Below are 15,228 nucleotides of genomic sequence, written 5' to 3' on the forward strand. Positions count from 1 at the left end.
GAGATACTTTTTGTAGCCGCACATCAGGATTGTGAAATTCTCATTTTTATATAAAAAACGTTAAGACCAATGGTAAGTGGATTTTCTTTGGTCTTAAAGTTTTGCATATAAAAATGAGATTTTTACATTCCTGATGTGCGGCTGCAAAAAGTATCTCTTAGGTTGACAGTACATTCTTCCCTATTTTTTAGGCTCCCATTATGTTAGCATTACATATTTTAAGGGTGGTCATAACTCTTACAGTGTGCTATAAACTCAAATAATTCTTTTGGAATCACATGTCTACAGTTAACGATGATGGCCTGATCAACCACGACGTTTTATTCAAATAGATATGGACCGATGATGTTGCTACCCAAAACTTCACCACAATTGGGTGCATCGGAATTTGATAAAAATTCAAATAGACAATTGTACTTGGTGACAAATCAACTTATAAAAATGGAAAATTTTGTCCAAAACCTTAGTCAATCTATAACTCACTTAAGTTTTCGTATAAAAATAAACAACAACTACTTCGACAGTTGCAGCTTCAAAATTATAGTCGATTAGTCTGAATAATATTTATATTTGGAAAATAATCTTGACGTTCTGATAGTTAGAACAAATTTGTTAGTAGTCAAACTTTAGACTTCATTAAATATATGAAAATATCAAAACTTGAAAACTTAAATTTCTTTCAAAATTAAACTTTCGTATTTGGTTACTTTTTACTACTAGTTTAAAAGTTACATGAATTCTCCTAGGGGCTCTTTTACCAAATTTCTCATATTTATATACATTATACTGTTACATAGCCATTTTGTATTTGTATCGCACGAATCATCATCTACTAATTATACTTTGAAACAAGTTAAATGAAACCACTTTTGTTTTATATGAAGATATTCTCCTTTAAATTTTGCACGTATCTATCTACCTTCCCAACATTTTGTATCTATATACTTTTTGTTTTACTACACGAACTTCCGTTATGTATAACTTATTCACAATGTTCTTTCACGAAAAGAAAAAAAAACTCCGTGCGTGTAAAATGAACCACGAAAAAAAAATAAAACTTATTTTATGTAATGAGACACCACATCCAACAAATAATTATTGCTATATCATGGTTGCGTGTCCGCCGGAAGAGAAGACCGACATAGTTTGTATACCTTAACTCCATAAGACTTAGATAATTTCTAAACGTAGATTTGTCTTCATTTTTTTTTCATTTGTCCATATACTCGTATCTAGCTCCAAAACATAAACAGTGTTAAATTTGTAACGAGATAATTTATTGCTTGATGTTTGTTTTTCACATGCAAGTGTTAATGTTAATGTTAATCAAAAAGAAAACAAAAGTTCTTGTACATATTATTTTCTGTTAAATTCATTGTTTCAACTTGGAAAAGTCAACATGAATGAAATGACGATTTTTCTCCTGAAAATTGAAGAAATCTTAAAAGAAAAAAAAATAACAGTGAGTATGTAGAATCTATTTAATTTATCTGTTTCATTCATCAGTTTCGACACGCACGCACGTAGTATGTATGAACCTTACCCACTTAACTACGCACATTCCATCAGCAGATTTTTTTTATTTGTATTTTTCTCACTTAACTCAACCTTCTCCGTATTTAATCTCAAGACGCATTTTACAAGTTCAAGATTTTACTTTCTTCAGATCAGATGGTATAGACGGTAGATGGTAGACCAAAGACAAATAGAAAGAATGATGTAAGCAATTATTTTGTGTCTTATGTTGTTTGTTTTTGAATGAAAAACATAAAACCAAAAATGTAATTTATATGCTCAGAAACGGAATGACAAGAAATCCCTCAACAAATTACACGAAATACTCAAAAAACATGGGCACCACAGTGTAGTTGATTTGGTTAGGTACACTTAACGCAATATGTTTGAACTTATGTTTATAGATCCAAATTAAATGGGCTGTTAACTAAAGATGCAAAGAAATAAGTTGTGAGGAACGAACATAACTTGATGAGTTTATAAAAAAAATAGTGGGGCCGAATTGCATTTCTTTAAAATGAATATCTCAGGTTTTCCAATAAGGGGTTTTCAATTGTTGTTTTTTTCATTGTAAGGAAAAAGATATGTCCTTAAGAATAGAGAAAAATAGTAACCAAAAGAACGCGACGGCTATGGTTTTAGCGCGATAGCCTTTACATAAGATTTTCCATGACCAATTTTAAGTTTGGGGTTGTGTGTCCTCTGTACCTTAACAAATTCTTTCTTTTTTAAATCGTTAATAGAGTATTGGCATAAACCTAGTCATTTACATAGCCCCAAAGATATCAGATCACAAGATATCTGGGATAGTTAATTGTTATCACCCTTCGAGAATTAACACGGTTATGAAACTTTTCGTTTCAAGCTGCTTCTATGTCACGAAGCGATAATGTCTTGTCGTTTTCCACATCTACATAAATTCCGGAAAAGAAATTGACAAATCTTTACTATGCAATGCTTAACATGTCTACAAATAGGGAAAACTGTAGCAACCGCTCTATCAAACATTTTCTCCATCACGAAAGTTCACTTTATTTACTCTCTTAGATATATCAAAGATGGGGTGCCGCAAGGCGGTTTCCTTTTTCTTCTTCTTCTTAATTTAGTAGTAAATAAATTACTAACAACTCTAGATGTGATAGGTTACATCCCGCTGTCATTTCTGAAGTTAGATAAATCTGATTATCAACTCAGATCTAGGCTATTTTACTCATCAAAGATACTCTAAGAACTATCAGTATAGGTGGGGTGCCGCAAGGCTGTTTCCTTTCTCTTTTACTTTTTATTTTAGTATTAAATAAACTACTAACATTTCTAGATAGAATGGGGTACAGAGCGATTGCCTATGGGGACGCTGTAAGCGGTTGGCCACTAAAATTGTTTATATCACTACCTAGTAACGTTGATTAAACCACCCACAATTCAACAAAAAATTCCAAGTTTCTTTTTATTCCAGGTTTACCTTACCTGAGACAATGGCAGACTGAGCGAATAACTTCTGTATATAGATCTAAAACTAATGACGGTGTCGGTTGAGGCATATACTCTGACAGAATTAATCTATGTCTCTCATTTCATCTACCGAATCACTGTAGAGTGTTTCACGCAGGAATTTTGGGAATAAAATAAGTCCTTTTTTTGGCTTAAAAAACGCAACATCAACTTCTGAAATATGCATTTTCTACGGAAGTCAAGCTGATACAAAATTATTAAACTTTGTCTTAATAAATTCAATTATATCCTATAATATTGTCGACTGTCTCTGCTGGAGATGGCAAAATATCTGGATCCCGGACATAGAGGCATTCCTGGTACTTAACAACAACGCTGACAAATTTGTCGGGGAAAACTCTAACATCGGTATTCGGTATACCTCCAGCTAATTCTACACTTATTAAAAAAAAAATTAAACCAGAGATAGGCAACATCGCAACTTTATGTTAAACATTCAAAGCAACTCTATTCTAATAGTAGTTTGCACTCTAGTTTAATTGCAGGTGTTTTTATACTGAACAAAGGAACCCTGTCTATTAAGTAGACAGTGTCCTCGAGTTTGAGCTTTCATGAATAAAGAGAAGGAAAAGACTGTTTCTCGCCTCTTGTCCTGTCATTACCCAAAAACTTATACTCCATTTCAGTGACTTCTACTTCAATAATCCTAGTGATCTAAGAAATTCCGATATTAATTGGCTTGAGCGCTTCTTTACCAAGTATGGTACATCGTTAGACCTCTGTGGTATCGAAACGGTCCAACGCACCATACAATAATCTAACCTACCAAAGCACAATCAATCCTGGATTTTTCGAGTTGGAACTTAACCTATAAATTGAAAATGAGGCTTATTTGTGAAGATTTTTTTTTTTTAATTTTATTTTATTATTAATTAACATATAATAAATTACATATTAACTTAATTATTATAAAGCCATAGCCACCAGGCTTTCAGCTAAATTTGTGAAGATTATTTTTCGATGCGTTGTTAAATACTGTATGTATATTGTTGCATTTTTAGTAATGGTTTAGTTCTTACTTATAAAATGTAAAGAAATTACAGCTTTAAAAGTGACAGCTGTCTAAATAGCGGTCTCATCAAAGTGAAACCTCTTGTTAGAAAACTATTTGCATTCGTTTTTAGATTCTCATCCCTGTTTTTCGGATGTGGACTACCAACGGCAACGTATGATAAGCTTATTAAATTCTGATCTTGACAGCATTGTCCAATAGGGAATCAAAAATCGTGTAGAACTTAATGCTTCGAAAACTCAATGCTGTCTACTGTCACAAAAGCGTAACCCGCCCCAACGCCATTATCCATGAGTGGTACTTGCATCAAGGAGACTGAACAGCTATCAGTCTTAGGTATGTGCATCACAAACCACTTGTTGAGGAGATCACATATTTGACATCGCCAAAAATGCTGCTAAGTGTTTAGGTTTTCTCCGATGAAGTTTTTTTACTCCTTCTGATCTAGATATAATTTATAAAGATTTTATTCGTCCTAAACTTGAGTATAACTCTCATATTTGGGCTGGAGGCCCAATAACGTACTTGAGTCTTTTGGATAAAATTAAAAAAGAGCTTTAAAATGCTAGGAGATCGTTCTCTCAAGTTCTCAATAAAGAAAACTGAACTGACTGAAATGGTCTCATGCCTGTTATTGTTTTATCGTTATTTTTATAAACAATGCTCTATCGAAATAGCCAGTTGCATTCCTCTCCTTAAACAATTCAACCGTAATACCCGTACTACTAGGAATGCTCATCAATTTACCCTTGAGCCCAATTTCGGACGGACTGTTAAGTACAGAGATTCTTTTCTTTAGCCGCACTACACGAATGTGGAATGCTTTACCTGACTCAATATTTCCCACTCATTACAATATGCAGACAATGAAAACCAATGTGCATTGGTTTCTACTTTCTTATCCTATCCTCCCTTCCTGATTGTTCGCACTGTGTTTAATTATTATAGGGGTATTCATAACCCCTTTAGTGCGCGCACAATATAAAAAACAAAATTAAACAAGAGCGTGTTAATAAAAATTCCATCAATTTACCTGAAAGATATCTAAGAAGAAGGAACTAACTTTACTAAATATTTTGTCCAGTGTATCTAATTAATAGAATCTAATTGTGAAAGGTGCGTTTATGTCACATTCACTACCTTCATGAATTATATGTCATAATCCCCCTTTTTTGATGAATTAAAAAGGGTGTGTTCAGTGCTTATATTTAACGCATAAATAAATTATCTAACGTCAAAGTTTAACTAAAACTTATTAATACCTACCTGCATGTATCATAATTAAAAGTGGTTAGGTATTTTAACAAAAATTTGTTTATTCTTGTTATGAACTTATAATAAATATTATCATCGCATGTACTCACCAATCAAAGGTGCAAATCTCCATGAATTACCGAGGATTGGCATCTCCCAAGGACCAGGTATATCAGTGTATGGTCGTGCATGACTGATGTTATCTCTGCAAAAGTACAACAAAGTTACGCCTTTATTTTTTCCTTAACAAGATGTTATTAAAGCTAACTAACTTATCATTTTCATATCTTAATGGGTATGGTAAGTTATAAAAATAAATAAAAAAAAGTACACTTACTCTAATGGCCTTTTGGTGACATCTTCTGCTGTTTTTGCACTCTTAGTGGATTTTTCTGTGTCAATTTGTCTGGGAATTTCGATAGTTGCTGAAGCAGCAGAAAATGAAGATCGCTTGACAAGAGATGTCGCTGCTTTTCTCAAGCGTGACATAGTGTTTTTTTTTATCTAACGTAGATTTTGCTGTAAAAAAAAACATGCTTAACTTTTAACCTAATTGTGATGATTGAAATATAATTTTTACTAAGAGTTTCGATGGAAATAAAAATTCAAAACAATGATTCATAATCGCTATTGATTGATCAATTTCAGAAGAAAGTCATACATAATTATTGAGAATTATAATGAAATGTAATGAAAATAATCCAATCAGTATTTGTTGACCTGAATTAATATTAGCTAATGGGCCATATCAAATCTACTCAAACTCAATTTCTCGGTGCCTTGGCAAGTTTAAGAGAATGACATAAAAATTGATGATTCCTTCTCTTCATCTTCTTCTTTTTTGCTACGATGCTAAGATGGATTTTGGAAGCTTTTGGAAATTTTGATTTAATCTTTGCTTTTTTGTTTCTTCTTCTTTTGAAAACAGTAAAAAAAATATACTATATTTACATTTAATTTATTTTTACTACCACATTTCAGGAAGCTATAAATTCTTCTATACTATATATACGATACGTATTTGAAAATGATAAATGTATCATAAATAAAACGAAAATGATAACGTATACATAACCTACATACAACATGTGATATGATGGCCCAAAAAAAAGAAGAACATTAAAAATCCTTATGTTTTGGGATACGTATACCAAAAAGAAAAAATTAGGCCCTTTAGCTTTTCTATCATGAAGGTTGCATTGAATGAAATTGTGTTTTTCTTCTTCTTCTTCTTTTTTTTTGTTTTATTTATTTTCTTAAGATATGAGTGCTTATTATATTTTAGGTCATAAAATGGTTATGATACTCGTTAAAACCCAAAAATAAGTATTCTTTGACCTTGTCGCTTGTTAAACATTTCCCAAGAGAGAAGAAAAAAAAGAAAAAAATAAACAACAACTTTCTTTGCAATTTCGAAAACCGCACACAATGTCCTTGTTGGGAAATTGAAAGCAATAAAATGCACGTAAACAAAATAAACTTTGAATTGTTAACGTTTTTTTTCACATATACATACGTATGAACACAAGCATAAAAATACTTTCATTTTGTTCGATTTCTTAGAATCTTGTGGCTTATTAAATAAACATACAATTTTAAGAATTTTTAATGCTTTGAAAAAATTGTGGTTAAAGAATAATAAAATTTATTACTCTGACCTAAATACATAAAAATAATTGATGAAAATCTTACACTTTTGAAAGAAGTATTCAAAATTACCACCAAAACAACATAATACCGAAAAAAAACTTGGTCGCCCTTAGGTTTCAAGGTTATTTAGGTTGTAAAATTGTAATGTAAGAAAACTCGTTTGTGATAAAAGTACTGAAGTTCATAGAAAATTCTATTTTTTTCTTAAAGTTTTGATTTTCCATAAAGTTTTTTAAAATTAAATTTGTATCATTAAATTTTCGGAGAAAAAATAATTTAAAATTCGTAAGAAATTAAAATGGCACTTAAAGGATGAGACTGAGATGCTACTTAAGTTGTGCAAATACAATTTTATTTCTTTAATTATAAGAAAAATTGATGCAAGAAATTATAAATTAAAAAAAAAAACATTTTTTAACATAAAATCCCAATTCAAAAATACAAAAAACACTTTGACATTGTTTTTCTTAGTTTTTAAACAGTTTTTTAAATTTCAAAATTGTTTTAAGCAAATAATTTTCATCTCGCACTAATTTTTATTAGAAAGATAGATAGATACAGATTTTATTGAATTAAATTAATATTTACATTACACACCAAAAATGATTGACGACAAAACACAATGAATGTAAAAAGTCCCTGGTATAGTTACTTTTAAATATTTAAAAAAGGTGTTAATAATTTTTTAACAGTTCATGATAGATTACAAAAATTTTCGTTCATTATAGCACTTTTATATCTAAGCGCAGTTTTGCAAAATTCGTAAAGATTGATAACATTTATTTCATTCAACAAACTTATCATTTCATCTTCCCATAAAAAGTCTTTTCTGAATACATTCCTTCTGATTTCTCTGAGAATGGGGTATTTTCCCAAGAAGTGGACAATATCTTTTTCTGATAGATTGCACATATTACACTCTATCAGGTCTGTGTGGAATGAAATTTAAATCTATTAGTTCACTACGTAGTCTCCTTAAAATAGTTGTTCTCTACAAGATTATGATTTAATCTGCTGTAAGTTGTTCTGTAAAAGGTATTAGACGAATCAGATATACTATTTGCAGCTCTACATTTCTCATCAACCTTTAAAATGTCTTCATAAAAGATGTTTTTAGTGCTTATTAAATCCTAGATGGATAAATTAAAATTTATTTGACATTCCTCAGAAAAATCTTGCCACTCTCGATGTAATGTTTTGATCTTGTATGGCTTTTACGGCCACTTTTTTCACGACCCGTAAATCATTCATTTTAAAAACGTTAAGCAAGAAGTCCGGTTGCAACTTTAATGTTTTTATAAATAAAGGAGAGAGACCAGTTTCCATCATTATTACGTAGCTTGGCATATTTTTCGGCCAAACTCATACCTGCGATCCATATAAAAGTATGCTCTCATCTACTACATCAAATACTTTAAACTTGCTACATATACATGTTAATAGCAGTTTTCGCCTTAACCAATTTCTCCTTCAAGTGTTTATCCATATTTAAATTATTTGTGACAGTAATGCCATGGTATTTTTTGTATTCTCGCACACATGTAATACTTTCGCGATTATAGATCCATTTTGCATTTGATGTATTGCGTCCACCACTACTTTTAACAATCATAACCCTGTTAATTATGAGCTGCAGAGTTTCCAGTGATGGCGCAAACATGACTTTGTCTTTGTCTTTTGTTGAATATCCTGGCCTAAATCTAGCCTGGAATTCCCTTAGCAAGTTTCTGGTCTCAATCCAACTAACAAGACGCTTATGCATCATCAGAGTAAATATCTTGTAAGATGCATTTAAAAAGGAAATCCATCTGTAGTTAAAAAAATAAATAAATTGGGTGGCGCAACAGTCCTTTGAGAACTAGGGCCTAGTGACTTACAACTCTCAACCATTCCTGTGTGCGAGTAATGTTGTCAGGAATGGAGGGGACCTACAGTTTATATGCCGAACCCGAACTGCTAATTTGAGAAAACACTTTTTCTTGACAAGAGTTACTCTTCGAGAATTTGTCAATTCCTAGCAAGAGGCAGTACCCGTGAAAAGACTTTAGATGGCATAAGCAGTTCAACGCACTAACCATCATGCCACGGGTACTACTGTGTAGTTAGCTGCATCTATTAACGATCCTATTTGTGGATTGGAAATATAATAGCATCTCGAAATTCATCTGGCGTCAATTCTCCCTCCAAAACTTTATTGAAAAGTTTTATCAGGTGCTCTTTGAACATGACATTTAAAAAATTCCACTGGAATACCATTCCATCCGGCTGCTTCTTCATCTTTAAACGTCTTCAACGTTTCTTCCAACTCGCTAAATGTAAATGCACCGAGAGTCGACTACGAATCCAGGTGCTGCGAATTGCTACTTTGTCGGCGTTATTAAAGGATTTAAAAGATCATTGAAATGAGAAAGCATTACATTTGAAGATAGTTCCGTTATTAATCTAACGATAATTACGAAAAGCATAGCTTTATTAAGTTTCTTTTCAAGGCTTCAATAAGGGCTGAGGAATACCTTTAAATAATTTAATAATTTTCTGTTGACTCAGCTTAAGCAAAAATATATAAATATTAAGCCAAGTAGTAAGTAATCTGAACATTTAACGAGCTCTAGCTCATTCAAGTAAGATAAAGCTTTTTTCTGAATAAACTGCCCTCAAATCAAATAGATCTCTAAAATGAGATCGGTCAAATTTTTTCTGAGATTTGTCTCAGAACTTATTGCATAAGAATACTAAGGAAAGATCAAAATAATGAGGTGTAAGACTCTCCTACTTTTTGAGATTTGACCGAAAAAAATGGATATCCCAAATGTACCGACAATTTTTTGATTTTATGAACACACGCACACGCAACATCGCTCTTAAGACAAATATCGAAAAATATAAAAAATTTCAATTTAAAAATAAAGGCTGAGATGCGACCCAACCTGATAACTTCCCACCCTGTCTGCCGATTTGTCTAGCTTAAAAGTGTTAAGGTTTTCGTGGTTTGTTAAGAAAGTTTTCAATTAAATTATTCTAAAAAAAATTAAAAACTAATAACAAGATTTTGCATATGATGAAATATTATTATTTATTATTATTTTTCTCAAAATTTGTCCGAATGTTGAAAACAATATTTCTTAATAGATAAAATTATTTGGAAGCCATAATCTCAAATTTTTGAAAAGATATTTGTGTCGAAAATCAATTTTTACCAACTTTTGTTAAATGTTCTCTTAAGTTTTTATTTTTTGTAAAACAAACTGTCAATTTGATTTTTCTCAAAAATTTATCAGATTTTAAAAACGTTATTTTTCGTTGCCCAAAATTGTTTTGGAGATGAAATCATTTTTATTCATAAAATTTTCGAGGTGACAAATTTTTTTTTCAGTTTTTTTATGTATAAAAAAAAAGTTAATTGGATTTTTTTTTCTAAAAATATAATTGGTTCGTACCACTCTTAAATATATTACATACAATTTAATTCAAGTCTACCGTTTTTTGGTTCGTGAGAAATTAACCAAAATGTTCACCATTTTTTTAAACTGCTATGGTAAAAAAAAACCACCTACGCAATTTTCTTGAGAGCCCTCTCTGCATCGTTCTGCATTATTATCTGCATAACAAAATTTATTTGAAGTCGATAAATCTACTGGTTCTTGAGCTATGGACGACGAAAAAAACGTGGCGAACGTACGGACACGCACGCTCAGACATCTTCCTAAAAATCTTTTATTTTGACTCAAGGGACCTTGAAACGTCGAGAAATGTCAAAATTTTCAATTTGACGAATCGGACCCATTCAATAACTTCCTATGGAAAGTTAAAAAGAAAAACAAAAAACTTGAACTTGAACTTTCAAATTGCAAAAAATGCAAAAAAAATGTTTTAGAAGAAGTTAAAACTAACCTAAATCAAATGAGTTGTTTTTGAAAGCTTTAAAAGAAACCTGATGAAATCTTTAAAATTTAGAATTTAAAATAAAATTGTATACCAAACATTTTATTATCATTCTATATTTTGATATTTAAAAATGTTTCAAATATTTAAAATAAGATATTGGAATAAATTTAATTTTTTTGTACTTTTCATATAAAAATATTTAAAGTTTTTGAACTTCAAAACCAGTTTCAAAAAATAAAGAAATAGTGTGAAACAATATTTTCCTTAACTCGTTTTTATTGTTTTCCTTATGGCACTATATATTGTTTTATTGTCCTTGCTTTCATTTAATGCCTTTCCTGGCAACTGAACTTAATTTAACTTCCAAACATTAATGTGAACCAACAAACTTAACGAAATTAACTAAGTTTCTGTTAATAAGGGTCTTGGCATATCATATCCTTATGGAATCTAATGTGTATCGTAATTTAATAATACTTAGGCAACATATGTAAATATCTATAAATGTTTAGCAATTAGTTTATTTTAACAACAACACAACCCAGTTGTGCAGAAAAGGAAGAAATTAGCAATGTCCTTGTGATTGAACTTGGATAAATAAAAGAAGAAAACACAAAGTGTGTCATTGGAACGCAATCAATGTAACCTGCTTGGCGTTCGTTGGTCCTTTTGTCACTGGAGCTGGCGATCATAACATAACAACCACTGTGTCACAGTGTTAGTAGCAACAGCAGCTGTATAGAAGATGAAACACTACAAAATAATATTCTATTTTGGTTTAAGTTTTAAGATGTATTTCACTAAACTCGCATGTCCTTGTTTCGAATCAACAAACTCGACCTTGACTGTGTGTTATAGCCGTAGTAGTTGTCTCGTTTGTTGTAACTTTTTGTTTTATTTTCGTCAAGGCCACTTCAAAGGATGATTTTGAGAAAGGACACCAAAGGACCATGGCTAAGAAGATATTTTAGAACTTTGTTCTTGTATTTAGTGACTACTACAATTTTTATTATTATTATTTTTTAATGCAAAAACTTTGGTCAATTATTCTAATTAAAGAGAATTCTCGGGACATATATTCGTACATACGAATAACTTAGTTGTTGACGATGATGCTTTGTGACAAAAAAGTTTATATTTATGCAAAATCTATGTAATAAATTGCATGCAATTGTAAAGGACAGGGTCATTAGCATCATCCGTAAAATCTGCCAACGAATAAATTCTAACTGATTGGAAAAGAGGACAACAACAACGAATAAATTTCCATTATGGTCTTTTGATGAAAAATATATAAATATGTAACTTTGGATATTGTCCCATAATGCTTCTCGTAGTTTTTCTTCTGCGCGCCTTTTTCTAATGGTTCATAATGTTTATTTTGCAAATTGGTAATACCTCTTATGAATAATTTATTGCTGTTTGGAAACTTTTCCAATTATGGTAGCAATTTTGAAGTTTAATTCAGTTTGCTATTTCGTTTCTTTTCTTTTGCGTGTTACAAGTTACCAATTACTGTTAATATCACATTGGTGACTTTTCTATTTGATATGCAATTACCTTTAATTTATAAAGATGATATATAGGTTCAGGTACCTGCCTATAAATGTTGAGGTTATGTTCAAAGACAAAATTTCATTGTTATGACCAGTTTGGGAATAAAACGTGACAGAGGGTTCTTTTAGAAAAAATGAGACCCTAAGGATGTAGGTTATGTACAATTAGGTATTTTACTGGGACTTTGGAGTTTTATGGCTAAATGGAAATGAGGTGGCACTAAATAGTGCTTTGGAATTATAAGGTCAATCTTATTTGGATCTATGCATCGGTAAGATGAAGATACACTTTCTTAACGCATTCTCAGTGAACATGGGTATAGTTTGGTTGTTTAAACCTCAAGATGAAACTCTTAATGCTTTTTTGGACGGAAATTAATAGTTCCTATGGAACATTTTAAATTAAATTTTTGTACAGGAAGGTCTAAGAAATTTTTTTTAATCATAATGCGTTTAATGGCATTCTAGTTAGTATTCTTAACTAGAGCACACTGGAGTATTTTTTAGATTTTTAAATGAGAATTCAGATTTTTGTAGTTACTTAATAGAAATTTGAATTGAGAAATTTAAAAACAAAATAATTTGCATGGGGTTTTCCTGGATCATAAATTAAGATTTTGGTTTATCTCAGTACTTTAAATTTGTAACTGATTTCACAAAGATTACCAGTTAATTTAAGTTAATTGTATCTTAGGTGGCTACAATAATATTTAATAACATTTGTAATCATAAATATATAAAAAACTGCTGCTAGCTTAAGCTTTACCTTGAATAATTTTGAATTAGTTTAATTTTGATGAAAATTAAAAATTGAAATCAATCTAAAAACACAAATTTTCGTCGTCCAAAGCTCAGCAACCAGAGAAGACATCGACTTCTAATAAATTTTGTCATACAGATAATAAGGCAGAAAGACGCAGAAAAGACTCTCACGAAAGTCGAGTGGGTATTCTTTTTACCACAGCGCAGCAGTTTAAAAAAGAGGTGAACATGTTTGTGAACCCCTTAATATCTCACGAACCATTGACGCTGGGGACTTAAAACCAGTATATGTTTTTTGAAAAAAATCCAATGAAAAAAGTGTCACCTCAAAAGTATACGAATAAAAAATGATTTCATCTCCAAAACAATTTTGTGCAACGAAAAAAAGCGTTTTTAACATCTGGTGAAGTTTTGAGATAAATCAAATTGATAGTTTTTTGTATAAAAAATAAAAACCTAAACAAAAAAATGAATAAAAGTTGGTAAAAATTGATTTTCGACTCAAATAATTTTTTTAAAATTTTAAGATTATGGCTCAAACTTATTTTAGCTTTTAAGAAATATTGTTTTCAGATTATAGTCAAATTTTAAGAAAAATCGAATTGACAGTTTAAAAAAAAATTAAAAACTTAAAAAGAAATTAATAAAAGTTCGTAAAAATTGGTTATGACTTTCGACTAATTTAACTTATAAGAAATATTGTTTTGGACATTCGCAAGAAAAAAAATCCTATTGACAGTTTTTTTTTACAAAAAATAAAAACTTTAAAAAAAATTTAACAAAAGTTGAAAAAAAAATTATTTTCGACTCAAACATCTTTTCAAAAAATTGAGATTATGGCTTCCAACTAATTTTATCTTATAAGAAATATTGTTTTCAACATTAGGAAAAACTTTAAGAAAAATCGAATTGACAGTTTTCTTACATAAAATAATAAATAAAAGTTGGTAAAAATTGATTTTCGATTTAAATATATTTTCGAAACTTTGAGATACTGGCTCTTATTTACTGTTTGCTTTAAGAAAATATTGTTTTCAACTTTAAGTAAAATTTTGAGAAAAATCTAACACTTTTTTTTACAAATAATGAAAACATAAAAAATACTAAAACTAAGTAAAAATTTACTTTCGACTCAAATTTTTTCAAAAATTAAAAATTTTGTCTTCAAACTTTTTATTTCACAGAAAAAATTGTTTTGGATATTCAGTAGTTTGTTTTTTTTTTTTTTAAATTCAACAGTCCGTTCATTCATAAAAAAATAAACTCTACAAAAAATAGTATGCAGATTTGGTAAAAATTGATGAACGGTTCTAAATATCTGTCAAATTTATTTCATTCATCCAATTTATAAAAATTTAGGAAATGCTACTAAAATTGGTAACCGTTTGTTTTCGACTAAAAGTCTATTTAACAAACATAGATTTTCAAACTAAACTATTTCTTGATATGAAAAATATTGTTGGTAATTTAAAAAAATTGAAGAATAATTCAACTGACCACTTTTTTAACCCAACACGGAAACTTACAAACTTTCAATCAAGACAAATCGACAGACAAGAAGTTATCAGTGTGTGCCACATTCCAGCCTCTTTTTGATTTTAAATCTTGACAAAAAAAACTTGAATAAGATGGATCTGCTTTAAAATATTTAAAAACAGATTTTCCCAATCTTCCTGATGCTAAGCTTAAAGAAGGCATATTTGTTTGAACATTTTAACACACTTTTATCTCGTATCGAAAAAATGCTTAGCTTTTGTTTAAGGTGATATTGAACAACTTTTTAGGCTACAAAAAAAAACTTACGATTATAAGGAAATTATTGTATTCAATTTTTTTTAAGTTTAACCCCAAATTAAGAGTCAACATGTCCTTAAAAATGTATTTTCTCCACTCGCATTTAGATTTGTTCCCTGAAAACCTCCGGTGCATAAGAAATGTCCTTTGAAACTAGGTACGAAGGATTTGTCTGATAAGAATATCCTAGCTGACTACTGTTCTTCTATGTTAAGAGAAACTTAAACTAATCAGTATAAAGAATCCTGTAATTTGATTTATTTTTGATTTATTATGATTGAAGTAAAA

At 30.2% G+C, this 15,228-nt stretch overlaps 2 protein-coding genes across 8 annotated transcripts in view; one reads left to right on the plus strand and one right to left on the minus strand.

The window, feature by feature from the left end:
* LOC129952267 (G protein alpha o subunit) overlaps positions 1-15,228 on the plus strand; it is a 213,206-nt gene that overhangs the window by 171,330 nt on the left and 26,648 nt on the right. The gene's annotated exons all lie outside the window — the stretch shown is intronic.
* The window catches only part of LOC129952265 (probable cytochrome P450 49a1), a 56,254-nt gene that overhangs the window by 39,214 nt on the left and 1,812 nt on the right, over positions 1-15,228 (minus strand). The window contains exons 1-3 of one of the 2 annotated variants that reach the window (XM_056064771.1): positions 14,950-15,042; positions 5,631-5,812; positions 5,404-5,498 (exon numbers count right to left, since the gene is read on the minus strand). In XM_056064771.1, coding sequence (XP_055920746.1) covers positions 5,404-5,498; positions 5,631-5,782 — 247 coding nt within the window. In that variant the 5' untranslated portion in view covers positions 5,783-5,812; positions 14,950-15,042. Of the gene's footprint in view, positions 1-5,403; positions 5,499-5,630; positions 5,813-14,949; positions 15,043-15,228 lie in introns of those variants that run through there. The other variant, XM_056064770.1, reaches the window with a different exon arrangement.

Source organism: Eupeodes corollae, chromosome 3, assembly GCF_945859685.1.
Source record: "Eupeodes corollae chromosome 3, idEupCoro1.1, whole genome shotgun sequence".
NCBI classification, from domain to species: domain Eukaryota; kingdom Metazoa; phylum Arthropoda; class Insecta; order Diptera; family Syrphidae; genus Eupeodes; species Eupeodes corollae.